Below are 26,100 nucleotides of genomic sequence, written 5' to 3'. Positions count from 1 at the left end.
AGAATTCATGCAACATTTACGTCAAAACTTACATTGAGCATAAGGGAAAATGGCGACAGCAGTTAATGAGGGATTCATTGGTGTGATAGAGAGATAACAGACCCCATAAACATTTGGACTGATGTCTCTGTTCATACTGAATTAAATAGTACACATCACAACCACTCTCTCTTTAAAGATATATCCAATCAAATTGCTGAACACAGCCAATAGATGGTGCTGCTACAGCACTAAGTAAAATAAAAAAACTTAAAATTGTTTAAACAAAAAAGATAAAGGACAGACATTAAAGGGGAGGGCGTGGCCAAACAACATTCCCTTTTTTACAGTGAGCTGGAACTCATTCTCTGTTAAGATCAGCTTTCAGTCACTGGTGAAACTGAAACTTCATGTGAAGCTCTGCTCTTTAGTGCATGAGCTTCAGTTTAAGAACTGTTCAGACTAATATCAGATATAGATCACATTAAAAAGATGGTGTAAACAGTCTAAAATAAACTTTGTATTTGGGGAGAAAAACAGAGTCTGTTACCTGGAGGAAATGGATGTGATCCTCTGTGAATGAAAGCTTCTCCAGATCAGCATCTCTCCTCTTCAGCTCTGTGATCTCCTGCTCCAGTCTCTTCAGACGTTCTTCAGCTCGACTCACTGCAGCTTTCTCCTGATCTCTGATCACCTGCCTCACCTCAGAGCGTCTTCTCTCAATGGAGAGGATCATCTCAGTGAAGATCTTCTCACTGTCCTCCACTGCTGTCTGAGCAGAGCGCTGGTAGTGGAATCACAGAGAGAGGAGAATGTTAGGAGCAGTTCATTCACATCAATAAGTGGATTTACATGCACTTCATAATCTGATTACTGAGGAACATCAGAGTTTATCAGTAGTCAGAGTTTTTATTTGCAACCGGCCAATAATCTCACAGAATAAGATGTGACATAAACATTGCATTAACCCAAACTTCATTCTGTGGCTTTTCTTAACTCATGAAGCTGTAAAGATGATTTAATTTTGATAATTGATGACTAAAACTAAAATAAAATGTGACTTTAAATGACATTTTAAAAATGAGGACACCTTTAGTTAAATAATTAAATAATTACCCTTAATGGGAGAAATCAGATGTTTATACTTCTACTTATTTAAAAAATCACCTTGTGAGTCTCCACAGCTTCTATTAACTCCTGAAGCTCCTTCTCTCTCTCCTGGATTCTCTCCTTGTATTTCCTCTGTGTTTCCACCACCTGCTTCTGCAAATAAACCAACCAACAAAACACATTAATTAAAAATTAAAATGCCACATGCGTCATGGGACAGGTGAAGGTATTAGGTCCTATAATCTGGAGTAGCTACTCCATTTACACACTGACCTGTTTCTCAGATCTTTCTGCTGCAAGTGACACTGTATCATGTGCTTTATGGTCATCCATGGTACACAGCATGCAGATACACTGCTGGTCGGTGCGACAGTAAACCTCCAGCAGTTTATCGTGCTGAGAGCAGATCTGCTCCTGGAGTCGTCTGGAGGCTTTGACCAGCTTGTGCTTCTTAAAGGCTGGAGACTGGTAGTGAGGCTGGAGGTGAGCTTCACAGAAAGAGGCCAGACACACCAGGCAGGACTGGACGGCTTTGTGTTTTCTCCCAGTACAGAAATCACACTCCACATCTTCAGGATCAGCAGAAGAGTGATCAGGAGGAGCAGCCTGGAGTCTCGTCTTCTTCAGTTTCTCCACCACCTCAGCCAGAATGGTGTTTTTACTCACGACAGGTCTTGAGGTGAAGGTGTGTCTGCAGTGAGGGCAGCTGTAGATCTTCTTCTGATCCTCCTGATCCCAGCACTTGTTAATACACGCCATACAGAAACTGTGTCCACAGTTAATAGTAACTGGATTCTTCAGGAGATCCAGGCAGACTGAACAGCTGAACTCATCCTGAGCCAATGAAACATTGGCTTCTGCCATTTTACAGTGTGAAGATTTTGTTTCCTGGTTCTCTGTTGGAGAGAAGTGAACAGAACTATCCTGTAATTCTACTTATTAGCCAAGATTACAATACTCACACTGTCTGACTCAAACAGGAATGATTGTAGAGACTCAGGAAAACTTACTTTAGTGACAAAACTGTAGATCCAGACACGACACACACCGATTCACACACTCACACACCTGCAGGAAATGATCAGATTTTACTTTCAATCTCACTTAAAGAGACAGACTGCACGTTTGTGAGATTTGGGGATTTGGAGACCTCTCTGGTGAGAATGTGTAATTGCACCGAATATTCAGAAGAGAAGACAAGATAAGACACAACAATCAGATGGAATTTGGCCTCAACAAAGGTGTTCAATAACGAAAGAGAAATAGAGACAGTACTAAAGTCTGTTCAGCTGCTCAAGTCTCTTATTGCTGAGTTTTAGACAATACTGATCTGATATTTATGTTATTATAAATAATACAGCCCTTCAGTTCAGATTATTACTAAGTAGTAGTAAAATAACATTGTTAAATATATAACACAAGATTCTGAACTGATTTATATAGTTTAGTAGTGACTTTCAACTCACTTTGTGTGTGTGTGTGCGTGTGTGTGTGTGTGTAGTAGTAGTAGTAGTAGTAGTAATAGTAGTATTATGAGATACTTTCAGCTGCCGTGGAAAGAGCTAAAAACAGGTAATATTATGTATATTTTTCTAACAAACCTGTACTAGATAAGGAGATAAATGCAGTCTATTTAGGATGTGCTGAAATTACTGTAAATCATTTTTTTATCTTCACAGAGAGTTATTTAAAAGAAACAAGAAAAAAAAAGAAAAACACATCAAGGAAACAAAATGTTTATTTTTCCACTGCAGTGAATCCAGTAGAGATGTGTTTGCTGGTATCTTATTCTACAGGTTTGACTACATGTTCCACATTCCTAAAGAAAGCCATGAGCCCTCTGGCCAGTGTTCAACTTCCCTTACAATAAACCACCTCACAACGTTTAAGAAGTTTTAATGCCACACCCTGACTAAACTGCATGATCAGTTTACATTCTGCAATCATTGTAAATATGGCACGTTAGTTTATATAACATGACAGAATTTAGTGATGTTATTAAAATAACTTTAGGGGTGAGGAACACACCTGAAGCCCCTCCAAACTAGCACCCTATAATTACCATTCTACCTTGCTCACATCAAATCATATCAAACCAAATTTATTTATATAGTGTCTTTTACAACTGATGAGGCCTAAATCCAGATTGGAATTTTTCATAGATCTGGTTTCTTTGCAGGTAAGAGTAAAATTGTTGGGCCACAGCTTTTTTCTAGAATATTAAAAATAAAGGGTAGGTTTGAAATAGGTCTATAGTTAGACAGTACAGTAGAATCAAGATTTGGTTTCTTGATCAGAGGTTTAATTACTGCTATTTTAAAGGCTGTGGGTACATGCCCCAGGGTGAGTGATGAGTTTACTATAATTAACAGAGGTTTAATTATATCTGGTAGTACCTGTTTTAGTATTTTTGTGGGAACTGCATCAAGTGTGCAGGTTGTGCTGTTTGATGAGGAGATAATTTTTTCTAGTTCTAGCTGTGGAAGTGGGTTATAAAGATTTCCGACCTTGCTTAGGTAACTGAGTTTTGTTCTATATCAGCCACACCAGATGACAGAGAGGATGTGCTATTTATCTGTTGATTTTTATCCCAAATGTTTTCAGTTTTCTATCGAAGAAGTCCATAAAATCGTTGCTGGTCTGAGTGGCTGGAATTTGAGGTTCAGTACCTGCCTGGTTTTTAGTCAATTTGGAAATAACACTAAAGAGAGCTCTAGGATTATTATTTTTATTAATCTCAGTCTGTGAGGCCAGATATGCTGAGTGGGCATATTACCACCCAACTACAATGTATTTTAGCAGAATGTAAATATTAATTAAATATTTAAATATGTAAATATAATTAAAGAAGTTTAGTTAGACTGGAGTTTATCTGGAGTTCTCTTGAGTCTCTGCACGGATCATCTTCATACTAGACTACATACGTCTGCTATGTTCTTGCTGGAGTGTGGGGGGAGGGGGGGACGTGTGGAAATTACTGTAAATCATTTTCTATTATCTTTACAGAGATTTCTTTAAGCAAAAGAAAAGAAGAAAACACATCAAGGAAACAAAGTTTATTTTTCCAGTAGCAATGTGTTTGCTGGTATCTGATCCTACAGGTTTGACTACATGTTCCACATTCCTAAAGAAAGCCATGAGCCCTCTGGCCAGTGTTGAACTTCACTTACAATAAACACCTCATAACGTTTAAGAAGTCCGAACTGCATTAAACAGGCCAAACTGGGTCAAACCCAGGTTTAACTGTGCCAACTTGGACCAAACTGACCCAAACCAAATCCAGGCCAAACTGTGAAAAGAAGGGCCAAATCAAACTGAGCCAAGATAAGCAAAGCTGGACCAAACCGGGCCCGAGTTCTGATTCGGCTCGGGCTCAGGCAGAGAATCTAAACTCTACTGTAAGTAGCAGTATTAACAGTCATTTTCTTGTGTTTTTTCAGAAGAAGTTGGAGTGGACCAGAAGGGAGTCCCAGATAAAAATCAGGAGAGGATAGGGATGCTGTGGCTATATTATTTGCCTGGATAAATAGTTGAGTGAAGCCTTTAAGGAGGACTGTGGTTAGACGAACTACAGGGTATTTTTCTAGTCATTAAGTTACTTAATACCTAACTAGCTAGGAAGCGAGCTAACATGCGAGTTTTTATTACAGCAAACAAAAGTGATTACCTAGCTATGTTTCATGTCCAGTTACTGTAGCCTTTTATTAAAAAACAGCCTGGGGAATCTTGCACTTATTTTCTGCTCATTTTTCGACTACTTTCACCATTAATTCAGGTTGGTGTATGAGGTTAGTTAACCACACAGATGCTGCCATTGAAACTTATGGATATTCTGAATCATTCAGTTTTGAAGCATACCCCCAGCCTCACTTGTTTCAACATGAGCACAGAGTGAAAAAGGTGCATGTTGGGTTCTTGAACACCTTTGTTGAGGCCAAATTCAATCTGATTGTTGTGTCTTATCTTGTCTACTCTTCTGAATATTCAGTGCAATTACACATTCTCACCAGAGAGGTCTCCAAATCCCCAAATCTCACAAACTTGCAGGCTGTCTATTTAAGTAATAGTGAAAGTAAAATCTCATCATTTCCAGTTTTCCCTGCAGGTGTGTGAGTGTGTAAATCAGTGTGTGTCGTGTCTGGATTTTCAGTTGTCATTTGTCGTTAATGTAAGTTTATCTAAATCTCTACAATAATTCCTGTTTAAGTCAGACAATGTGAGTATTGTTATCTTGGCTAATAAGGCTAATAAGAATTAAAGGATAGTTCTGTTCTCCAACAGAGAACCAAGAAACAAAATCTTCACACTGTAAAATGGAAGAACCCAATGTTTCACTGGCTCAGGATGAGTTCAGCTGTTCAGTCTGCCTGGATCTCCTGAAGGATCCAGTGGCTATTTCCTGTGGACACAGTTTCTGTATGGTGTGTATTAACAAGTGCTGGGATGAGGAGGATCAGAAGAAGATCTACAGCTGCCCTCACTGCAGACACACCTTCACCTCAAGACCTGTCGTGAGTAAAAACACCATGCTGGCTGAGGTGGTGGAGAAACTGAAGAAGACGAGACTCCAGGCTGCTCCTCCTGATCACTCTTCTGCTGATCCTGAAGATGTGGAGTGTGATTCCTGTACTGGGAGAAAACACAAAGCCGTCCAGTCCTGCCTGGTGTGTCTGGCCTCTTTCTGTGAAGCTCACCTCCAGCCTCACTACCAATCTCCAGCCTTTAAGAAGCACAAGCTGGTCAAAGCCTCCAGACGACTCCAGGAGCAGATCTGCTCTCAGCACGATAAACTGCTGGAGACTTACTGTCGCACCGACCAGCAGTGTATCTGCATGCTGTGTATGCTGGATGACCATAGAGGACATGATACAGTGTCACTTGCAGCAGAAAGATCTGAGAAACAGGTAAAAAAAAAATACAAGTACAGTAATCTTCTTTAACAACTTGTTGAAATTTGAGGTGAACTTGTAAGTTGTTGTATTTAAATTGTAGCATTTAAATTGACCTGTTATCTAAGCGAATGGCTTGAAAACATATAGACCGGTGAGGTGTGTTTGTAAACTGAACTGAGTTTTATATTATTTACCTCGCGCTGAATTCAGCTCCGCGCTGCGAAAGAAAAAGAGAGAGAGAGGCGCAGCGCATTTTGCCTGGTTTCTCTTGATTAATTATCAGTACATTTGTTGGCTTTAGTGAATTTAATAACATGAATTTTACTATACTTGTCTGACCTTATTTATTAAAACATTTTTTTTTTAGAAGAGACATGTTATTCTGCGCGCAATGCCGCGCGCGTTGCGCCAAGCACCACTTTGCGTGCATGCGACATTTTAAAGCGTTGGACGAGATTTTAATTAATGAATTAATATATTTAATATTTTAATAAATTTGCCCTGGTGATAAGAAACGAATGCTAACATATAGCTTTATATTTCCTTGTATTTCAAATGTTTAAAGTTTTATATAATTGACAGACAGCACCAGACGCCGACAATTTGCTTTATTTTTCAGATATAAGTGAAATTCAGTTAAATAATAGCAAAGTTAAATAAAAAAAATATGTTTAGTCAAAGTTCTTTTCTCTTTTAATTTTCTATTTCAAAAACTCCAGCATTTGAGTGAGAATAAGCATCTGTTGAAATTCTTAAACAGCAGAATGCCTGTCTGCTATAATAAGTAGTTATTTAGTCTGTGTACTAAACATAAATATAAATCCTTATAACTGACAGAAATAAATATAACTAATAATAATTTATAGTTAGAAGTGATGGTATGGGGTATTTTGGAGCACAGGGTGATCAATCGCGCAAAGCTTAGATAGAAACACGCCAGAAATTTACCTGAACACACATCATTTCCAGACCACCACGCCCATCGGCCTTAATATATTCCAAAAGTCCAACGCTATTTTAAGGATGCATGCAAGGCGTAAAAATAGACTGTTGACGGGTGGCAAAGCGCCACGCTACACGCCTTGTGCGGGGTGTACGATAGGGCCCTTTGTCTGTATACGCGAAGTTAAAAAAAAAAAAGTTCATTCAGCTGCTAAAGTAACGTGCAGTAACGGGGTGTCGGAAATGGTAATGGCGTTGTAGTTACAGTCAGAGTAATTAGTTAGATTACTCGTTACTGAAAAAAGTAACAGCGTTAGTAACGCGCTGTTACTACCATCACTGCTTTTAATCACAAATAAACCATTTTCTGTGCTTCTGTTTATTATTAGTTGCATCCAAGTAAAGATCACTTTACAACCTAAACATGTTACTGCACTTTACATTTACTGTTAAAAAAAATATGCGTGCAATGTCTGAGGTTGTCAGTATCATGAGCTTTTACCAAAGGACCAGATATATTCCATTAGTAAATCTAAGGGGCTAAAGGATTTTAACAGGTAAACTCAATAAATTGTTAATGATTGTTTATTAGCTGATCAGATGGATCAATTTTATGGCAGTAATCAGGGTTATGAAACTGCTTTAAACTACCAACATGAAGTATTGTACTAAATTCTGGCTATCCTCTACATCCAGCTTCTAGTTAGCTAGCTAAAAGAATTTTCCCATAGGAAAGAAAAAATAAAAAGGAGATTTCCTTAATGTCTCTGTTGTTTCTCCTAGACAGATATGAGATTAGAAGGAAACCCAAGAGAGATTTTACTTTAAATCTCCTGCTGCTCAGATGTTTCTCCTGAGACAAAGACTTCCATAATCTCACATGCATCTCCTCCTGAGTTTTACTACAATCTCAATACAGTCTTGCATTGTGTTCATATTTGATAAAAAAAATAACAGTAATAGTTTACTAAATACAGAAAAGCTTAAATAAAAGTAGTCCATGAGAAAAAAATCTTTCCAAGAAGAAGCTTCCGAAATGAATAGACTATACCTAAACAACGCAGAACGTGAATTACACAATTTAGCATAAAAAATCTGATGTCTCATTTTTGTCTAAATTTATTTTTCCTAGGCAATTTTAGGAGAAACATATGTGACAAAGTTGATATCTAAACGAGACAAGGGAGAATCACAAATATGTCTCCTGAGACATCATAGAGCAACATTTAAGCAATAAAATTTTCCTCTGGGTTTCCTTCATTATAGCTTACAGCAAGAACTGCAATCCTAGTTTACAAGTCGCAATGACTATCAAAAACTGTATTTTATTAAGCTCATAGTGGGTTTGTTCTGTGGGTTTTGACTTGTGTATTTTTAACCAGCTATCAGAAATAATCTCATAACAGTTTACATGGGTAACTCAGTTACCTTTCTTGTAGAAATATCGCACAACACCCCGCTGCTAAATCTAAAAAATTAAATAAAATAAAATCCTCCACAGCGAAGATGGGGCTTCCCCACTCTCCTCCGCGCTCCGCACAACCAGCGAGCTGATTGAGTGTTTCTCCTGAGAGGCGGAACTTTCTCCCTGAACCGGCTCTGTGATTGGCGCTAAGAGATTTCTGTCTCCTCATTAATAATACAGCTGAGCTGAGCAAAACGATTCGCTCCTAGCGACGCCCCTGTTCTGCGGTATCATTTTTGGGGGGGACAAATCCACCTATTTTTAATATCCCCCCGGTTCCTACACCAATGCAAGCGACTCAGAATTCACATTCACATTTAATACAGGGGACCCCACCCATATATCCCACAGCGCAGCGTTCTTTAGCTTCTATGGGAGACACCAAAATTATGGCCCCCAGTACCAGCACCTGTCCCATGACATGTGGCATTTGAGTTTTTAATTATTGTGCTTTGTTGGCTGGTTTATTTGCAGAAGCAGGTGGTGGAAACACAGAGGAAATACAAGGAGAGAATCCAGGAGAGAGAGAAGGAGCTTCAGGGGTTAATAGAAGCTGTGGAGACTCACAAGGTGATTTTTAAAATAAGTATAAGAATACAATCTTATTTTAAAATCTCTTTGAGGAACATCACTTTTTAGTTTCACTTAGTTTCAATTTCTTTCTTTTATCCAATCTGTTATGTCAAGCTGCACAACTAGATGAGCAATGACTATGGGAGGAAAATACTGCCAAAAATAAAACTGAAATGAAAATGAAAATACCATACCACCTTTCTTTTTCCAAACATGGGTGAAAATATTATGACTAAGCAAACAAACCAACAAATTAAAAATAAAAAAGTAAAACTACTCTTAAAAAATAACACTATTTAAACATGAATTTTGCCCTTCTTTCCTTCTGTCCTACAAATTTCTCAGTTACATTTTTGTTAAAGTCAGTCATCTCTGTGACTAGTCTTTGCTCCATTGACAACATGGCCAACGCATTGAGCTTGTCCTGAGTCATTGAGTTTCCCAGAAAAGTCTTAATTCTTTTCAGGGTTGAAAAGCACCTTTCAACTTCTGCTGTGGTAATGGGTGTGGTGATGAGAATCTTCAGGAGGGTGACAGTTTCTGAAAAGACTTCTTCTAAATTATTGTCCATAAATAGCTGGAGTAGGCCCACAGCACCACAACAGGCTTTGAACTCCTCCTTGCTGTAGATGAGACTAGGCTCGGTCTTCAGCTTACCTCGATTGAGCGCTGGATAGGCTTTTAAGGTGTTGTTCAGTGCATCTTCAGAAAATTCTGTGTTGTACTGTTCAAACCTGTCCCCCTGCAGGAGTGTGGCACTAACAAGGTGGTTTGTAAAGAAAAAGTGCTCCCTAGTGTGTCCCAGTATGATATCACAGACCTTGAGAAAAAAAGATAAACATGAAGATTATGAAGTTATTTTATAAAATCACATTTTCATTTTAAATATTAGTGATGTACAATGCACTTTTTTCAGCTCTGATATAAAACTGCCGATACAACTGCTGATAAAAGGGCTCTTTTTGTTTATTATTAGTGCTATGATTAAGGCTGAAACAGACCACACAACCCTTTGAAGAGTATACAGTGCATCCGGAAAGTATTCACAGCGCTTCACTTTTTCCACATTTTGTTACTTTACAGCCTTATTCTAAATTGTATTACATTAATTTCTTTCCTCAAAATTCTACACAAAATACCCCATTATGACCATGTGAAAAAATGTTCTTGAGAGTTCTGAAAATTGATTAAAAATAAAAAAACTAAGAAATCACATTTACGTAAGTATTCACAGCCTTCGCCATGAAGCTCAAAATTAAGCTCAGGTGCATCCTGTTTCCACTGATCATCCTTACGATGTTTCTACAGCTTAAATGGAGTCCACCTGTGGTAAATCAAGTTGATTGGACATGATTTGGAAAGGCACACACCTGTCTATATAAGGTCCCACAGTTGACTGCATGTCAGAGCGCAAACACCAAGGACCAGGACCACCAGCCATCGGGGGAGAAGGGTCTTTGTCAGGGAGGTGACCAAGAACCCGATGGTCACTCTGTCAGAGCTCCAGCGTTCCTCTGTGGAGAGAGGAGAACCTTGCAGAAGGACAACCATCTCTGCAGCAATCAACCAATCAGGCCTGTATGGCAGAGTGGCCAGGTAAAAGCCACTCCTTAGTAAAAGCCACAGGGCAGCCCATCTGGAATTTGCCAAAAGGCACCTGAAGGACACTCCGACCATGACAAACAAAATTCTCTGGTCTGATGAGACAAAGATTGAACTCTTTGGTGTGAATGCCAGGCGTCATGTTTGGAGGAAACCAGGCACTGCTCATCACAGGCCAATACCATCCCTACAGTCAAGCGTGGTGGTGGCAGCATCATGCTATGGGGATGTTTTTCAGCAGCAGGAACTGGCAGACTAGTCAGGACAGAGGGAAAGATGAATGCAGCAATGTACAGAGACATCCTGGAGGAAAACCTGCTCCAGAGCGCTCTCAACCTCAGACTGAGGCGACGGACACACAGCCAAGCACACAGCCAAGATCTCAAAGGAGTGGCTTTAGGACCACTCTGTGAATGTCCTGGAGTGGCCCAGCCACAAAAAGACTTGAGGCTGTAGTTGCTGCCAAGGGTGGTTCTACAAAGTATTAAGCAAAGGCTTTGAATACTTATGTAAATATGATTTGTTTTTTAATTTTAATAAATTTTCAAAAATCTCAAGAAAACTTTTTTCACATGGTCATAATGGGGTATTTTGTGTAGATTTTTGAGAAAAAAAAATTAATTTAATACAATTTGGAATAAGGCTGTAACATAACAAAATGTGCAAAAAGAGAAGCGCTGTGAATACTTTCCAGATGCACTGTACACAAGTGCATTTAATGTAAATGCATTCCAAAGTCATTTATTGGACACACTATATACAAACACAATAGTTTTCTTTCAAATTAAATATTTTAATTTTATTAAATATAAAAAAGGTAAATATTAAATGTGTTAAATATTAAATACAGGGCTCTAGACTAATCTTTTGCACTGGTTGTGCAAGAGACTTTTTGATTTTGACAGGTAGCGTAGGGGATTAGCTGCAATGGCTAACGGCTAACCGGCAGCGCTAACTGTATTTCCGAGCTGAATTAATCAAGACTGTCTGTGTGCAGCAGGGGCTTCACAGTGCACATTGTAACTTTGTGCACCTCCGAGCCCCAGAAATGCACTCTCAAGCCCCAAACCTTCAGTGGCCAATGAAATTGTGTGTGTGTGTGAGCTTGGGAATGCGAGGACATGTGTGACGGTTTTATTAGCATATTGATTAGCAAATACCATGTATTGTATTTTAGATTTTCTTGTAAATTAAACTGATTAAATTAAATAAGCAGATAATTCATGCATTCATTTCTTATTGTTATACAACAGCACATTACTAGATATTTTAAGGTGAAATACCTGATGGACTCAATTGCATAACTTGTATTTTATGCTAACATTTTGTTGTAGAAATGCTTCCAGAACTAGTGTTACAGAATGAAAACCAAAATACACTTTTTAAAATATTTAGTTTTATCTCCAGCACTAACCCAGCACACCTAGTATTATGTAAAAAAAGGTCAGAATATCACATATTCACACACTTATTAAATGTAAAGGTATCAAAGTTTCAGGTAGATTGTTTTAGCTTCTATGAGCAGCTAGCTAGCTAGCATTAAGCACATTTTGAAGCGAAATTGTCAGTTATAACAGTAGCAAGAAGCTAACTGGTTAGGTTGGCTAACTAGCTTACCTAACTGCTAACCAGTGATGTCAGTAACGCGTTAATTAGTAACGCGTTACTCTAATCTGACCCTTTTTTACAGTAACGAGTAATCTAACGCGTTACTATTTCCAATCCAGTAATCAGATTAAAGTTACTTATTTAAGTCACTGTGCGTTACTCTCTCTCTCTCTCCACCTCATCTCCTCCACACACACACACACACCGCTCCCTTACCCATTCCCCCTCCGCTCTTCACCAATCACACGCGTCTCGCTTTCTCCCCTGTCTCTCTCTCTCGCGCTCGGCGTGTCTTTAGTTTCCGCCCGTTTTCGTTTTTCGCCAGTTCTCGGCGCCCTATCTCTTTATAAAGGCGTTTTTTTGCGGCCGCGTCCCAATTCACTAGCCAGGGCAGCGGTCTGCCACAAATTTGATTGGCAGAGGAGAGCGTTTGAAGATTTTACACCACACGTGATTGGAAGTTCACTGTGGCGCAGAGCTCACATACCGTAAAAACAAAAAAAATTCCGGTGCTTTAAATTAACACTGTCAGAATTAAATCCTTCTCAGTAGTTGGGTCCGGTATGGGTCCGTATTGGACAACGACTGGGTCCGGACCCGGACCGCAGTCTGCAAATATGTGATCCCTGGTCTAGACCATATACACGGTTCTGTTTTATAAAACCACTCCTTGCTGCCCTGCAGAGAACAACAGGTTCAATGTTCAGTTTTACAGTGTTAAATATGTCAGGTCAAGAAAGACTTTCTTTATTATATATATATTTTTTTATAAAAACAAGTATTTATGTTTAGTAAAATCAAGAAAGACCATATTTTATTTTATTTTTTTTAAATATGTTAAGTTAATTATTTTATTTTTATTAAAAATATATATATTTTTAGGAAATAGTTTAACTTAATAGAGATACATTGTTGCTGTTAAAAATGCATTTTCCAATAAAGGGAGTATTGGCAAAACTGGTTATAATGTTTATGTTAAGGCTGCGGGAGGTGGTGTCTGCAGCTGCTTAAAGTAACTAATAAAGTAATTGTAAAGTTACTTTTAAAATCAAGTAATCCATAAAGTAACTAAGTTACTTTTTAAAGGAGTAATCAGTAATCGGATTACTTTTTCAAAGTAACTTTACCATCACTGCTGCTAACCAAGCTAACTCGCTATCTACAGCGTAACAGTAAGACAAAACATAGACACTAACGCTAAACACATTTAATATTCATGGGTTTACCTAACAATGAGTCCACCCACAATGCAACAACTTGGGGCTTGAGAGTGCATTTCCGGGACTCGGTAGTGCATGTGCACTGTGAAGCCCCTGTTGCACACAGACCCATCTCGAATTAATCACTGTTTTTTAATAACAGATTGATTTACTGCTGGTTAGAGTGGTTAGGGTCTGTGGTTTGATATTAGATGAGGATTATGGCTGTAGTTCACTTGAGTTACTTTATTATACCTTCTTAACACGGGATTGCAGCTGACGGCCCGATGCTAGCTAGGCTAAAAGACTGCAGATCTTAATGGAGATGGATAACGGCTAACAAGCAATGCTAACTGTATTTCCGAACTAAATTACTCGCTGTTTTTAACAACATATTGATGTGTTGGTGCTGGTTAGTGTTTGTAGATCCTGTGGTTTTATAGGATATGTGGATTATGACTATAGTTTCCTCCAGTCTATAAGTTAGTTAAATAGCTTTACAACACCAGAATGCAGCTGTGGGTTCAGTGCTAGCTAGGCTAAAAGACTGCTGGTGTTAATCTGTTCACTCCTCGGACGCTGACTTTACAAATATCACATGTAGTCATTCTGCTGTTCGGCGTTCCCAAAATGAAAACATTCCAGATAGTCTAATTTTTTTTGTAGGGTTCAGGGTAAACTGTGAAGCTGGAATCCGGATCAGTGATGCGTCTTGTGTTAACATAACGGTGGGTTTATTGTCCAGCTGAAGCTGTGGACTGGAATATGTATCGGTCCCATCTCTACTAAATATAAAATTTCATTTTGTCCTTTCTATTTAGTCATTTAAAGGAGGAACACCTTTTATCAATTGATTAAACTGATTTCAATAACCTTTGTTGCCATTTTGTTATGAAATGTTTTACAGCATTTCTGAAACCATTTTAAAAGGGACAAGATTATACAAAATTCAGGAACCAAATGCTGTAAGAATTTGTTTTATTTCTGTTACCCATAAATTGCTGTACAACTTAAGTAATATATCTTTGACATTACATCAACATACCTTGATCACTCATGTATAGCATAGAAACAACTATAAAGCACATCTTTCTATTATATTAAATAACACTACTATAAACCAGTGTAACAGTGATTTTCCTCAACAACTCACCTCTGCAGCAATATTTTCATGGTCTTGCACACTGAGTGTCCGATGCCTCTTTACTGGCTGACTGCCACCTTCATGGTTGTCCAACCATGGAGTGGAGAGAATTTCGCCAAAGAGAAAAACTTACAATATTATAATAAAGAAGAAGAAGAAGAAGAAGAAGAAGAAAAATGAGAATAAGGTAAAAGGAAAAGGAAGAAGAAAGAAGAAAAGAAAAGAAGAAAAATAGAAAAATAATAAAGAAGAAGCAGAAAAAGAAGAAGAGGAAGAAACAGAAGAAAATTCACAACTATTTCAACTTTTACCGGATCTTGTGAATGTTCTGCTGTCTATGTCTATGGACACACTCTCAGTCTTGCTGATGCCTATAACACTATTTTTACAGTTCTACCCTTTTTTGCACTAGTAGTTCATTCTCTAGTTCATTCATCTACTGTTTACGTATCTTTTGCACTGCTAAATTTAAATTATTATATAACTGTGTATTTGCACTTTCTGTATGGCTGACATCAGTTATCCTCACTTTATGCACATTAACTGGTGTTCACTGTCTATTGTGTTCAACTGCACTACCTCCATTCTCCATCTCCATTACACACACACACACACACACACACACACACACACACACACACACACTAAAGACTGTACTTTTATACTTTTCATTTTATTTTTTATTTTATTGTATTTATATGTATCGTTATATTTTATCTTTTTGTAACTTTGTGTACTATACATACCTGCTGCTGGATGTCTAGAATTTCCCCTCAGGGATCAATAAAGTATCTATCTATCTATCTATCTATCTATCTATCTATCTATCTATCTATCTATCTATCTATCTATCTATCTATCTATCTATCTATCTAAAAAAGTTATTTAAAGTGAAAGTTAACATGGAAATGTTATATAGAGTAAATGATAAAACATATATATATTTTACACAGTGTTTGTATAAAATGTAAACTAGTTTGCTATGAAGATGAAGACAAATTATATACATTTTTGATTAAATCTAAATAGTTGTGGTCTAAAATATATATATTTTTATTTTTACTGTATTTTTTCCTGCTGTCTCAGTGGTAATTGGGCTCTTTCTAACAGATCATTCTCTCTGTGATTCCACTACCAGCGCTCTGCTCAGACAGCAGTGGAGGACAGTGAGAAGATCTTCACTAAGATGATCCGCTGCATTAAGAGAAGACGCTCTGAGGTGAGGCAGATGATCAGAGATCAGGAGAAAGCTGCAGTGAGTCGAGCTGAAGAACGTCTGAAGAGACTGGAGCAGGAGATCACAGAGCTGAAGAGGAGAGATGCTGATCTGGAGAAGCTTTCATTCACAGAGGATCACATCCATTTCCTCCAGGTAACAGACTCTGTTTTTCTCCCCAAATACAAAGTTTATTTTAGACTGTTTACACCATCTTTTAAATGTGATCTATATCTGACATTAATCTGAACCCAGATGGGCACCATTGTCAATAGACGTTAATTTCAGGTTAAATGTTGGTCATGACGTCAGGAAAATTGTATGTCAGAATAACATCTAATACTGTTACAAGCCTGCAGAGAACAGTCCTTAGACTGAAGCTCATGTTTTAAAGAGCAGCGCTTCACATGAAATTTCGGTTTCACCAGTGACTGAAAGCTGAGCTTATCAGAGAATGAGTTCCAGCTCACTTTAAAAAAGGTTTAATAGGTTTAGTACTCTCCCCAGTAACCAGTGGTGGAAAAGTACTGAAAAAAGTAATTAAGTTAAGGTACCTTACTTTAATTATTTGATGTAAAAAAGTACAACAAATCATGACTTAAATCGTTTTTAAAGAACTATTATTCCACATAATAATTTGGACCTTTCACGCAGTATTTGTTCAGACCACCCCATAAAACAGTTTCAAGAACAAGTGGCACAGGTTTCTGTGATCCTTTTTTTCTTTAATGTTAAAAATTATGGTCATATAGGTGACTATAATAGTTTTAAAGTTTATTATTATTTTTTTTACTTGCCATTGCTATGCTTTAACTGCTATTTACATGTTTTAACATTCATTTATAATATTTACATTTTAACATTCAAGCAGATTGTTTAATGTTTCCAATAAAAACATAAGGAATTATAATTAAACACATGAAAAATTAAATAATAATATTGGCCGGCACATGCGCAGTGCCGTAAAGAAGCATATATAGATGGCTAGCATAACTCGACAGAACACCAGGTTCCCCCGAGCCGCGCGCACAGACCCCAGACTACCCAGCTGATTACAGTGTCTCTCTCGCTAACCGTAATAAACACTGCTGGGAAAAGTTGAGCTGCGCTGCCATGGAGAACAAAACTATGTGTGATTTTTACTTAAATTGAACGGTATTTGCTGGTGCCTTTCTTATGAGTTGAAAGGAAGTCAGGTTATCCAAACAGTTATCCAAACCTCACTTATTATTATATTTTCTGTAGTGTTTACTGGACACTGTATTGCTTAAAAAATGAACATTTTGACACAAAATACACAGAAATCTGTACACACATTTTTAATCTGACAAATATTTCCTTAGATGCTTTTTTTTACAGATGTCTGTGTGTATTTTGTGTTAAAATGTTTATATTTTTGTGAGGAATACCGTGCCCAGTGATCTCCCAGAGACATTGTGGATCAACAAATCAAAATAAATAAGTATGTATTAAATCCTTATATAAATATTTAAGAATTTATATTTATATATTCTTATATATATATATATATATATATATATATATATATATATATATATATATATATATATATATATATATATATATAAGAATATATATAAGTATTTAATATATAATTTATTTAGATTTGTTCTTTAAATTACCATATATATATTCATTCTTTCAACAAAGGTCAACATATAAATCGATCATACCACAAGGAGCGGTGCGGAGAGAGGAGAGTGTCAGACATGTGGATTGGACATTTATGGAAATACGGAACAAATCGCGTCCCGTATTGGTTCAATTTTTTTTTTATTCAGACAATTTTTTTTCCCAGCAATTTATTTTTTACTCAGTAACGGGGAGTTTTCCATTGTAGCGAAGTAAATTAACTTGAGTAAAAGTAAAATTACCTATTTTAAAAACTACTTTAAATAGTACAAATTACTAATAAAATCTACTTAATTACAGTAAAGTGAGTAAATGTGATTTGTTACTTTCCACCTCTGCCAGTAACATTAGTATTTTAGCTACCTCATGATAGCTAGCTCGTCACAAGCTTTAGTACTCTCCCCAGTAACATTTGTGTTTTAGCTAGCTCGTCACTAAGGTTAACTAGCTCTTTAAAAACTTTAGTTCTCTCCTCAGCTATATTAGAATTTTAGCTAGCTCTTCACTAGCTTTAGTACTATCCCAGGTAACTTTAGTACTTCAGCTAGCTCATTGCTAAGGTTAACTAGCTCATCACTAGCTTTACTTCTCTCCCCAGTAACATTAGTATTTTAGGTAGCTTATTGGTAATGTTAGTTAGCTTGTTGCTAAAGTTAGGAATGTTTTTTGTTTATGCAAATGATGCATACAAATTCACAAATTATTCACATAACCTGCAGCAAGCCGGTAAAAAAAGCACAATTAACTTAACCCCTTTTCACAGGGGCCAAGAAACAAATTTCGCCTATTTTGAGGGCTTTATTAAAGATTGACCAAAGAGTCTCCAAGTTCCCAAACTGTACCCAAATGGCACAGAGTTTCCCAATGGCCAAAAACTCTCTCTCTCTCTCTATGGCTCTGAATCAGATAACCGGCTTACAGACTAGGGTTGGGCGGTATGACGGTATTTCGGTATACCACCGCATTTAAATATGGTGATGTATATTAAATTACACGTGACGTGCCAAATCTGTACTTTGAAAAAAACGGGACATTTAAGACATTCTGCACATCCACAATGAAAGAGCAGTGGGACTGGTAAGCAGTTGGAGCTCACTGATTGGTTATGTGGTGGGGGATCTCACTGAGGAGATCATATAGCAAAAACCCAATAAACTCTACAGGTTTCACTAATTTTCACCGAAATGAACAGATTTATCAGTTTATCCTGCAGCGTGGGGTGTTCTGGTGTATGAGTTACTCACAGGTAGTTACAGCTGCTTCTCAAATGGACTTATAACTGAGTGGAGTTTATTCCTCATCTGTTTCTCTACAAAACACGCCATATAATCTGACGAAGCTATGATGGTATGGAAAACTTCAATACCGCCCACCCCTACTTGGAAGTATGATTGGGGTTTTCTGCATTGAATGCTTAATCCTATTTAGATTCAACTATGTATGTAGTCTCTCCAAATAGCCTACGACAAGGGAATACAAACACTTGCTGTTTTATTATAATGGGAGACTCAAATTGAAAATGCAAAAAAAAAAATTAGTTAAATAAATAAAGAAATGCCACAATAATAGTTGAGAATTTAATATGTTCATTTAACAGTAAATTAGATTGATTGTACATAATACACACATTTTATAAATACCAAAAGTTCACCGTGACTGTTTTATACTAATTTATAATTTATAATTTTATAGTTTTATAATTTAATTACATCTAGTATATGTAATCTACTTTATATTACCTGAATAAATCATCTCAGTGACGCACATGTTTTTACTCTAATCTGAACTTTTGCAGCTTTTTGTTAAAGCATGTACTTATTTCGCTACTGGTTACATAATCATATTTATTAATTTGAACAGCGCTAACAGCGACAGTGCTCAGCGCCGCCTAAAGCTGCACATTTTCTCCCTCTGGTTCTGAATATAGTGCTACCTACAGCACTGGAGGACTCCACCAGAGGCGTCTTGAAACAGCTTCAGACATGATTCTGCTCTGCCGTTGTGTACAGACTGAGTGCATACCATTTAGACAAGATCTCAATAGTTTAGTTACTTCCCACTGTGTTCCTGTTTGTGATATATATTGCCTCAAATGACTAAAGTATCAAAAGTATTGATATTTTGATTTGAAAATCGATTTTAGAGCATAAAGATCTGGTATCAGAGGTATCGATATTCAGTATGGTTTTTTTGTCTTGAGACCAACTCGAGCACTACAAAACTATCTTGTACATAAATAATCATAAGATTTAGGCCAATTTTACCTGGTTTAATTTAATATAAACATTATTTAGAAATTGTTTAATGTGGTATTATGTGTTTTTTTTCTACATGTAGAGTTTTCAGACTCTCTCAGCTCCTCCTGGATCTTCAGCATCACCTGCTTTTACTCTCAGTCCTTTCAACACTTTTGAAGTTGTTATGAAGTCTGTTTCTCAGCTGAGAGTAAAACTAGACGAATTCTGGAAAGAGGAATTTGAAAAGACATCAGCTGCAGGTATATAAAAAAATTTACCCATGTAAATTTTCCCATGTATTTTGTGTAAATATATATAAAATGACAAATCCACAAACCCATCATTATTCTCTCAGTACCTCATAGTGACAAAGTGAAAACAATTTTTGAAATTGTTTGAATTTATTTATTTTTTAATTAGAGGGATGAAGACTTTCAGAATGGTCTTTAGATTCTGATCTAAATCCTGATGAAGTGGTCAGTAGTTTCTAGACTGAAGTGATTAAAACAGGCTATATTATAAAGTGTGATTTCCAAAAGTGATTTCATGCTGTGTAGCAAATGTGTACATTTTTCTGTAGTTTCTATAGTACAGATCATTCTTCCTCCTGAACCTCTAAGCAGAAAAGACTTCCTGGAGTGTAAGTCCAGCTCTTTCCCTCTCTCTCTTTCTCTTTAACCCTTTAATTCTCACACACTCTCAGAAATAACACCACAATGTACAAATACACAAGGTTTAACGTGGCATTTAATATACTTCTATATTAAATAAATTTAGCGATTAGTGATTGTACTGAATAAGATAATAATACAGGAGATGTATAAAGATACTTTAAAAATTATATATAGTAAAGGAAAATATATATACATCTAGTGTCGCTAAAATTAGGTCAGAGGAGATATGATTATGGTAGGGTGTGACCAGTATTATTGCACAAAGAGTAACAGTGAATAAATATCAAATAAACAGTAGATGAAAAGGTGAGAAAAGTATTGCACATTAAACATATTGCAAAAATGGTGATAAGGAGATCACAGTACACGTAGTGAGATGGATATTGCACACAGTAAGCATTACAACTATACTGAGTAAGTATGTATGTTTTGCATGAAGTACTAAAATAGTAAACTAGTGAAAGGAAGGACCTGCGGTATCTCTCCTTCACACAGCGCGGGTGCAGCAGCGGGGCACTGAAGGAGCTGTTCAGTGCTGTCAGAGAGTGGTGCATGGGGTGGGACAGGTTCTTCAGCATGTTCTTAAGCTTAGTCCTCATTCTCCTGTCTCCCACCACCTCCACTGGGTCCAGAGGACACCCCAGGACAGAGCTGGACTTCCTGATGATTCTGTTCAGTCTCTTCCTGTCAGCGGTGGAGATGCTGCTGCCCCAGCAGACCACTGCATAAAAGATTGCTGATGCCACCACGGCATCAAAGAGTCCTCAGGAGTGTCCCCCGCACGCCAAAGGACTGGGCGTCTCCTCAGGAGATGCAGTCTGCTCTGACCTTTCCTGTAGAGAGCAGCCGTGTTGTCAGTCCAGTCCAGCTTGTTGTTAAGGTGGACACCCAGGTACTTGTAGGACCTCAATATCTCAATATCCGTTCCCTGAATGTTCACAGGCCCTGGAGGAGACTGTTTGGTCCTGTGGAATATCTGTTTTTTATGCAATAGTGAGCACATGTATCCAGGCTGTTCCAGAGGCAAATATCCTGGTGAAAGTTCTCGCCTTTGTCCTGTGAATAAGCTGCAATTTCTCTGTGAATTTATCAAGATAGAGAGTACTTTTTTAATGTGTTTATAAATTGGCCACAGATGAATAGAAATTCCGCTGGGGTTCCCCAGGGTTCGGTACTGGGACCCCTTCTCTTTTCAATATCCACCACCTCTCTAGGTCAGGTTATCCGCTCACATGGCTTACCATGTGTGGCGTGTGAGCGTGTGAACTCGCTGAGGTGCATGTGTCACACGCTCAAAGCGTGAAACTTGAGAACACTGAACTAACTAACTTCTACCACCAGATCAGGAGCGTCCCTCACTATCTATAATAAACTCCTGAAGACAGAGCTCTTCAAAGAGCTCGTACTCTCCTAACACCTCTAACTAACTACCTTCTACTACCAGATCAGGAGAATCTCTCACTATCTTTAATAAACTCCTGAAGACAGAGCTCTTCAAAGAGCACTTACTCTCCTAACACCTCTAACTAACTACCTTCTACTACCAGATCAGGAGAATCTCTCACTATCTTTAATAAACTCCTGAAGACAGAGCTCTTCAAAGAGCACTTACTCTCCTAACACCTCTAACTAACTACCTTCTACTACCAGATCAGGAGAATCTCTCACTATCTTTAATAAACTCCTGAAGACAGAGCTCTTCAAAGAGCTCTTACTCTCCTAACACCTCTAACACACTAACTACTTCTAACATCATTTCCTTCTTCCTGTCCTTCACTCCTCTATCCCATTATTTCCCTTTGACCTCCTTTAGGCCCTATCTAAAGATGTTTTTACCTTTAACTTCTATTACTAAATGTACTTCACTATTGTAAGTCGCTTTGGACAAAAACATCTGCCAAATGTAATGTAATGTATTGTAATGTAATTCGTCTGCTAAACATCTGCAACCTGTTGACACCTTAATCCAAATGAACTTTAACTGTAAACAAGTTCACGTACTCAACAGAACATCAAATAAAATTAATAATTCAAGATGTTAAACTGTATTTTTACTGATATGTAAACAAAAGCAAAGTTTATGGGGAATAATAACCTTTTTCTATTAATTTTGGCACAAATAATTAGGAAAACACACTTAACATATCTGAACAAAAAATTATACAAAAAATTGTTACGTAGTGTAATTTAATAACAATGAGAATTAATCTTTTATTTACATAATCAAACATTTTTTCATGCTTCCAGTATGTTCTTTTCTTATTCCAGTTTTAGGGCTTGTTTTTTTTAGATTGCTTTCTAAAAGTTGATGGGTTTTCTCTCTCTTTCAGATTCCTGTCAGCTCACACTGGATCCAAACACAGCCAATAATCACCTCCTCCTGTCTGAGAGGAACACAGTGGTGACCTGCAGCAACACAGTCCAGCCATATCCTGACCATCCAGACAGATTTGATATATGGGCTCAGGTTCTGTGTAGAGAGAGTGTGAGTGGACGCTGCTACTGGGAGGTTGAGTGGAGAGGAGATGAAGGGGTTTATATAGCAGTGTCTTATAAAAGCATCTCCAGGAAGGGAGAAGGCAGGGAGTGTTTGTTTGGATTTAATGATCAGTCTTGGAGTTTGTTCTGTGATAACTTTAGTTATACATTCAGTTACAATGACACAGATACTGTAATCTCCGGAGTGCCCGTCTCCTCTAGAGTAGGAGTGTATGTGGATCACAGGGCAGGAACTCTGTCCTTCTACAGCATCTCTGATATCATGACCCTCATCCACAGAGTCCAGACCACCTTCACTCAGCCGCTCTACGCTGGGTTTGGGTTGGGGTCCAACTCATCAGTAAATCTTTTATTTTCAGCAAAATAGATGAACATGCAGAACAAAGAGAAGAGCTGGATGAGATCAGATAAGAACTGCAGAATCTAGACTGTAGAACTGATCAAATAAAGTTATAAAGCAGATTGCATATATATATATATATATATATATATATATATATATATATATATATATATATATATATATATATATATATATTAGGGGTGGGCATAGATTAATTTTTTTAATCTAGATTAATCTCACTGAAATCTTGAAATTAATCTAGATTAATCTAGATTAAAATGGCTCATTCAGAATATGCGTGCTACCCAAGTAATGACTAAAAGTCAGTCTTTGAGATAGGGTTTCTTAATACAGAGGGTGCATTAGACCAGGGGCTCATCTCCTGTTTCCAAAATGCATCAATGACTGCTTGAGAAAGCTGTTCTACTTTGATACTTGAAGAAAAAAAACATGCTCAATAAAATGTACTCGGGGTTAATAAATTCATGTCTAATATATATGTTCTGATTTTCTCTAATATAACAGCTCAATTTTAATTCTTCAGGTTAAAGGTGATAACTCCTTTAAACAGCTATAACATGTATTTGTATCAGGCTACAAACAGGGCTGCTTTATGAATTCATGCAACACGACTATGTCTTAAAAGCATTTGACTCTTATTCTGTGTGGGCATACCTCTTGCTAATATTACTTTTATATTTTTACACCTACTTTTTAAGTTAACTGATTATTTATTAGTTTTAAAATATGTTATTTCACTTGTTTTAGTGCTTTTTAAAACATGTAACAATGTAAACAATGCAGCCTTTCAACACACCTTTAACCTTAATACCTAAGTCCCTGTGTTATCCTAACTTTACTAACGTTACTACCTCACATTCCTGCTCAGTCTGTCCCTCAGTTTCTCCATCACACCCGGTCTGCTGCTTCACCTACGGAGGACGTGGAGGCTACAGCAGCGAACGTCTGTGATTTTTACACATTTTTCCGCTTTTGTTTCTCCATACTGCCTCTCCTTTAACACACGCGCTCAACACTGAACGTACCACGCAGAGAAAAGGTGTAGAACCGGCGGATACACACGTGCTTTCGCGTGTAAACACTCGTGTAGACTGGCAATCCCACGCTTTCTTCTTCACACACACACACACACACACACACATAGTGGCGCAAAAAGGGGGTATGCAGCGTATGTCAGGGGCGCTGCACTAGAGGGGGCGCCAAATCAAAGCCCCAAAAAAAATCCTCTCCGGAGAAACAGCTGGTTACCTATTACCTATTTTGACCCAGCTCCCAACCCAACTTTAGAATAGATTAATGGCGATGTTTTATATCGCCCGATAAGAGTATCACATTATCGCCGCACGTTAACGCCGATAACGGCCCACCACTAATATATATATATATATATATAGGGTTATTTAGGGAAAACATGTCATGTAAAGCTTCTTCTAAATATAATAATGTAAATAATCTGAGAGTTTTGGAGATTGAGGCAAATGAATTTGTAGAAACTAGGGGTCTTCAGATGTAGAGTGGTGGCTGATGTAGAATTTTGTTTGTAGGTATTTATATGGTATTGTTGATGTAGTGTGTAAAATAGGCACAGAACTGGAAGCACTGAGTATGCATTAACAGTGCCAGTGGGGTTGGGTAAAGGGTCCTACTTTAGCTGTTCCTGTCATCTTATCATGTTGTGGAGTATATCTTGTAAACCAATAATTGTTGTGATAAAAATGAATAAAAATGAGGGCTGACAACACTCTACAGAGGGCCTGATTTGTCTAATCATTACTATTAGTCCTGTTTTTAAAGCACTAGGCTGAAGATCTTCGTTCTTTGTAACATTTGTGTGAATAAAGATTCATTAAAATACAAAAATTAGCAGAAAGTTGTTAGAGATATACAGTATTTACAGCATTTGTTACTGACTTATGTTCATTACAGGACGCTGCCATCAGTTCACTGCATTTACAATAATTAACCTGGTATTTATTCGTATTCATACAGCTAATAATTTATGTAGTCCAAGTTTTAATGTTAGAAAATATGGGAGCATATGTCATGTAAAACTTCTTTTAAATATAATAATTTAAAAATATTAAAATAATAAAAACCTGGTATTTATTCGTATTCATACAGCTAATACGTTATGTAGTCCGGTGTTAAATGTTAAAAATATAAGACAATTTTTATATGAGACTTTTTGCGATTCCAAAAGAGGATTTTTCTGTAACATATAATCCCCTTAAACCTATGAAAACTGTGCTGCTTTACTGGACCTACTGATTCCAAAAGTCTAAAAGACATTTTTTTCTCTTTAAAATCTTTAAATAATATGTTCTATTACATGAAATTATGTGTGTATATTTGGTATTTGTGTAAAATAATGTAAAAGTTAAAAAGAAGAGAGGAGAATTAGCTCTGGAGAGTGTCTTCCGTGTTTATCAGTGACTGAAATTAATGGGGTTTTATGGAGGATTTGAGCAATAAATCTGAGTTTATAAATGTTTTAGAATAATAAAAATGAAAACAGAACAATATCACATGATTCAGCACTGCAGAAACATTTTCTAAAGCTTTTAAACTACAGTTATAAACCTTTTAAACTCCAGTTATAAACCTTTTAAACTCCAGTTAGCTCTCTAACCACTCAGCACACATTAGCATCAATGCTAACTAGCTCCTCTCTTCTCTAGAACCTGTTTGATGTAGAAAAATGTACATTTAAAGGTAAACTTTCTTTGCTGTTTTAGTAAAATTAATCATTTTGCTTTGTAAAATCAGAAGAATATTCAAAACAAGTAGTTAGACTCTATTTTAACTTGGAGTTTTAAAGGAGTTGAGGCTAATGCTAATGCTAATAATGATGAAGGAGGGGGCATGTTTGTTTACTTTGTGTTAGATCCTGTGCTGCACTGATATAGATTTACACCCACAGTGATAATAAACGTATAGAATAAG

At 37.2% G+C, this 26,100-nt stretch overlaps 3 protein-coding genes across 3 annotated transcripts in view; 1 reads left to right on the top strand and 2 right to left on the bottom strand.

Moving 5' to 3' along the window:
• LOC125803953 (tripartite motif-containing protein 16-like) overlaps positions 1-26,100 on the bottom strand; it is a 97,123-nt gene that overhangs the window by 8,482 nt on the left and 62,541 nt on the right. The window lies entirely within an intron of this gene.
• LOC125803818 (E3 ubiquitin/ISG15 ligase TRIM25-like) lies at positions 1,331-1,979 on the bottom strand. Its single transcript, XM_049482113.1, has one exon. The coding sequence runs from the start codon at positions 1,951-1,953 to the stop codon at positions 1,351-1,353; it is 603 nt and encodes a 200-aa protein (XP_049338070.1). The 5' UTR covers positions 1,954-1,979; the 3' UTR covers positions 1,331-1,350.
• Positions 5,382-23,233, top strand: LOC111188272 (tripartite motif-containing protein 16-like). Its single transcript, XM_049482137.1, has 6 exons — positions 5,382-5,993; positions 8,863-8,958; positions 15,653-15,886; positions 19,721-19,880; positions 20,201-20,260; positions 22,625-23,233. Exons 1-6 carry the CDS (start codon positions 5,403-5,405, stop codon positions 23,158-23,160), a joined length of 1,677 nt encoding a protein of 558 aa, XP_049338094.1. The 5' UTR covers positions 5,382-5,402; the 3' UTR covers positions 23,161-23,233.

The sequence above is a fragment of the Astyanax mexicanus genome, chromosome 8, assembly GCF_023375975.1.
Source record: "Astyanax mexicanus isolate ESR-SI-001 chromosome 8, AstMex3_surface, whole genome shotgun sequence".
Lineage (NCBI taxonomy): Eukaryota > Metazoa > Chordata > Actinopteri > Characiformes > Acestrorhamphidae > Astyanax > Astyanax mexicanus.
This window is presented reverse-complemented; position numbering and strand designations above follow the sequence as displayed.

Coding starts and splice junctions, on each gene's coding strand:
- LOC125803818 (XM_049482113.1), bottom strand. CDS start 1,953: ATGGCAGAAGCCAATGTTTCATTGGCTCAGGATGAGTTCAGCTGTTCA.
- LOC111188272 (XM_049482137.1), top strand. CDS start 5,403: ATGGAAGAACCCAATGTTTCACTGGCTCAGGATGAGTTCAGCTGTTCA. Junction 8,959..15,652: donor AAGCTGTGGAGACTCACAAG/GTGATTTTTAAA, acceptor TTCCACTACCAG/CGCTCTGCTCAGACAGCAGT. Junction 19,881..20,200: donor TGAAAAGACATCAGCTGCAG/GTATATAAAAAA, acceptor ATTTTTCTGTAG/TTTCTATAGTACAGATCATT.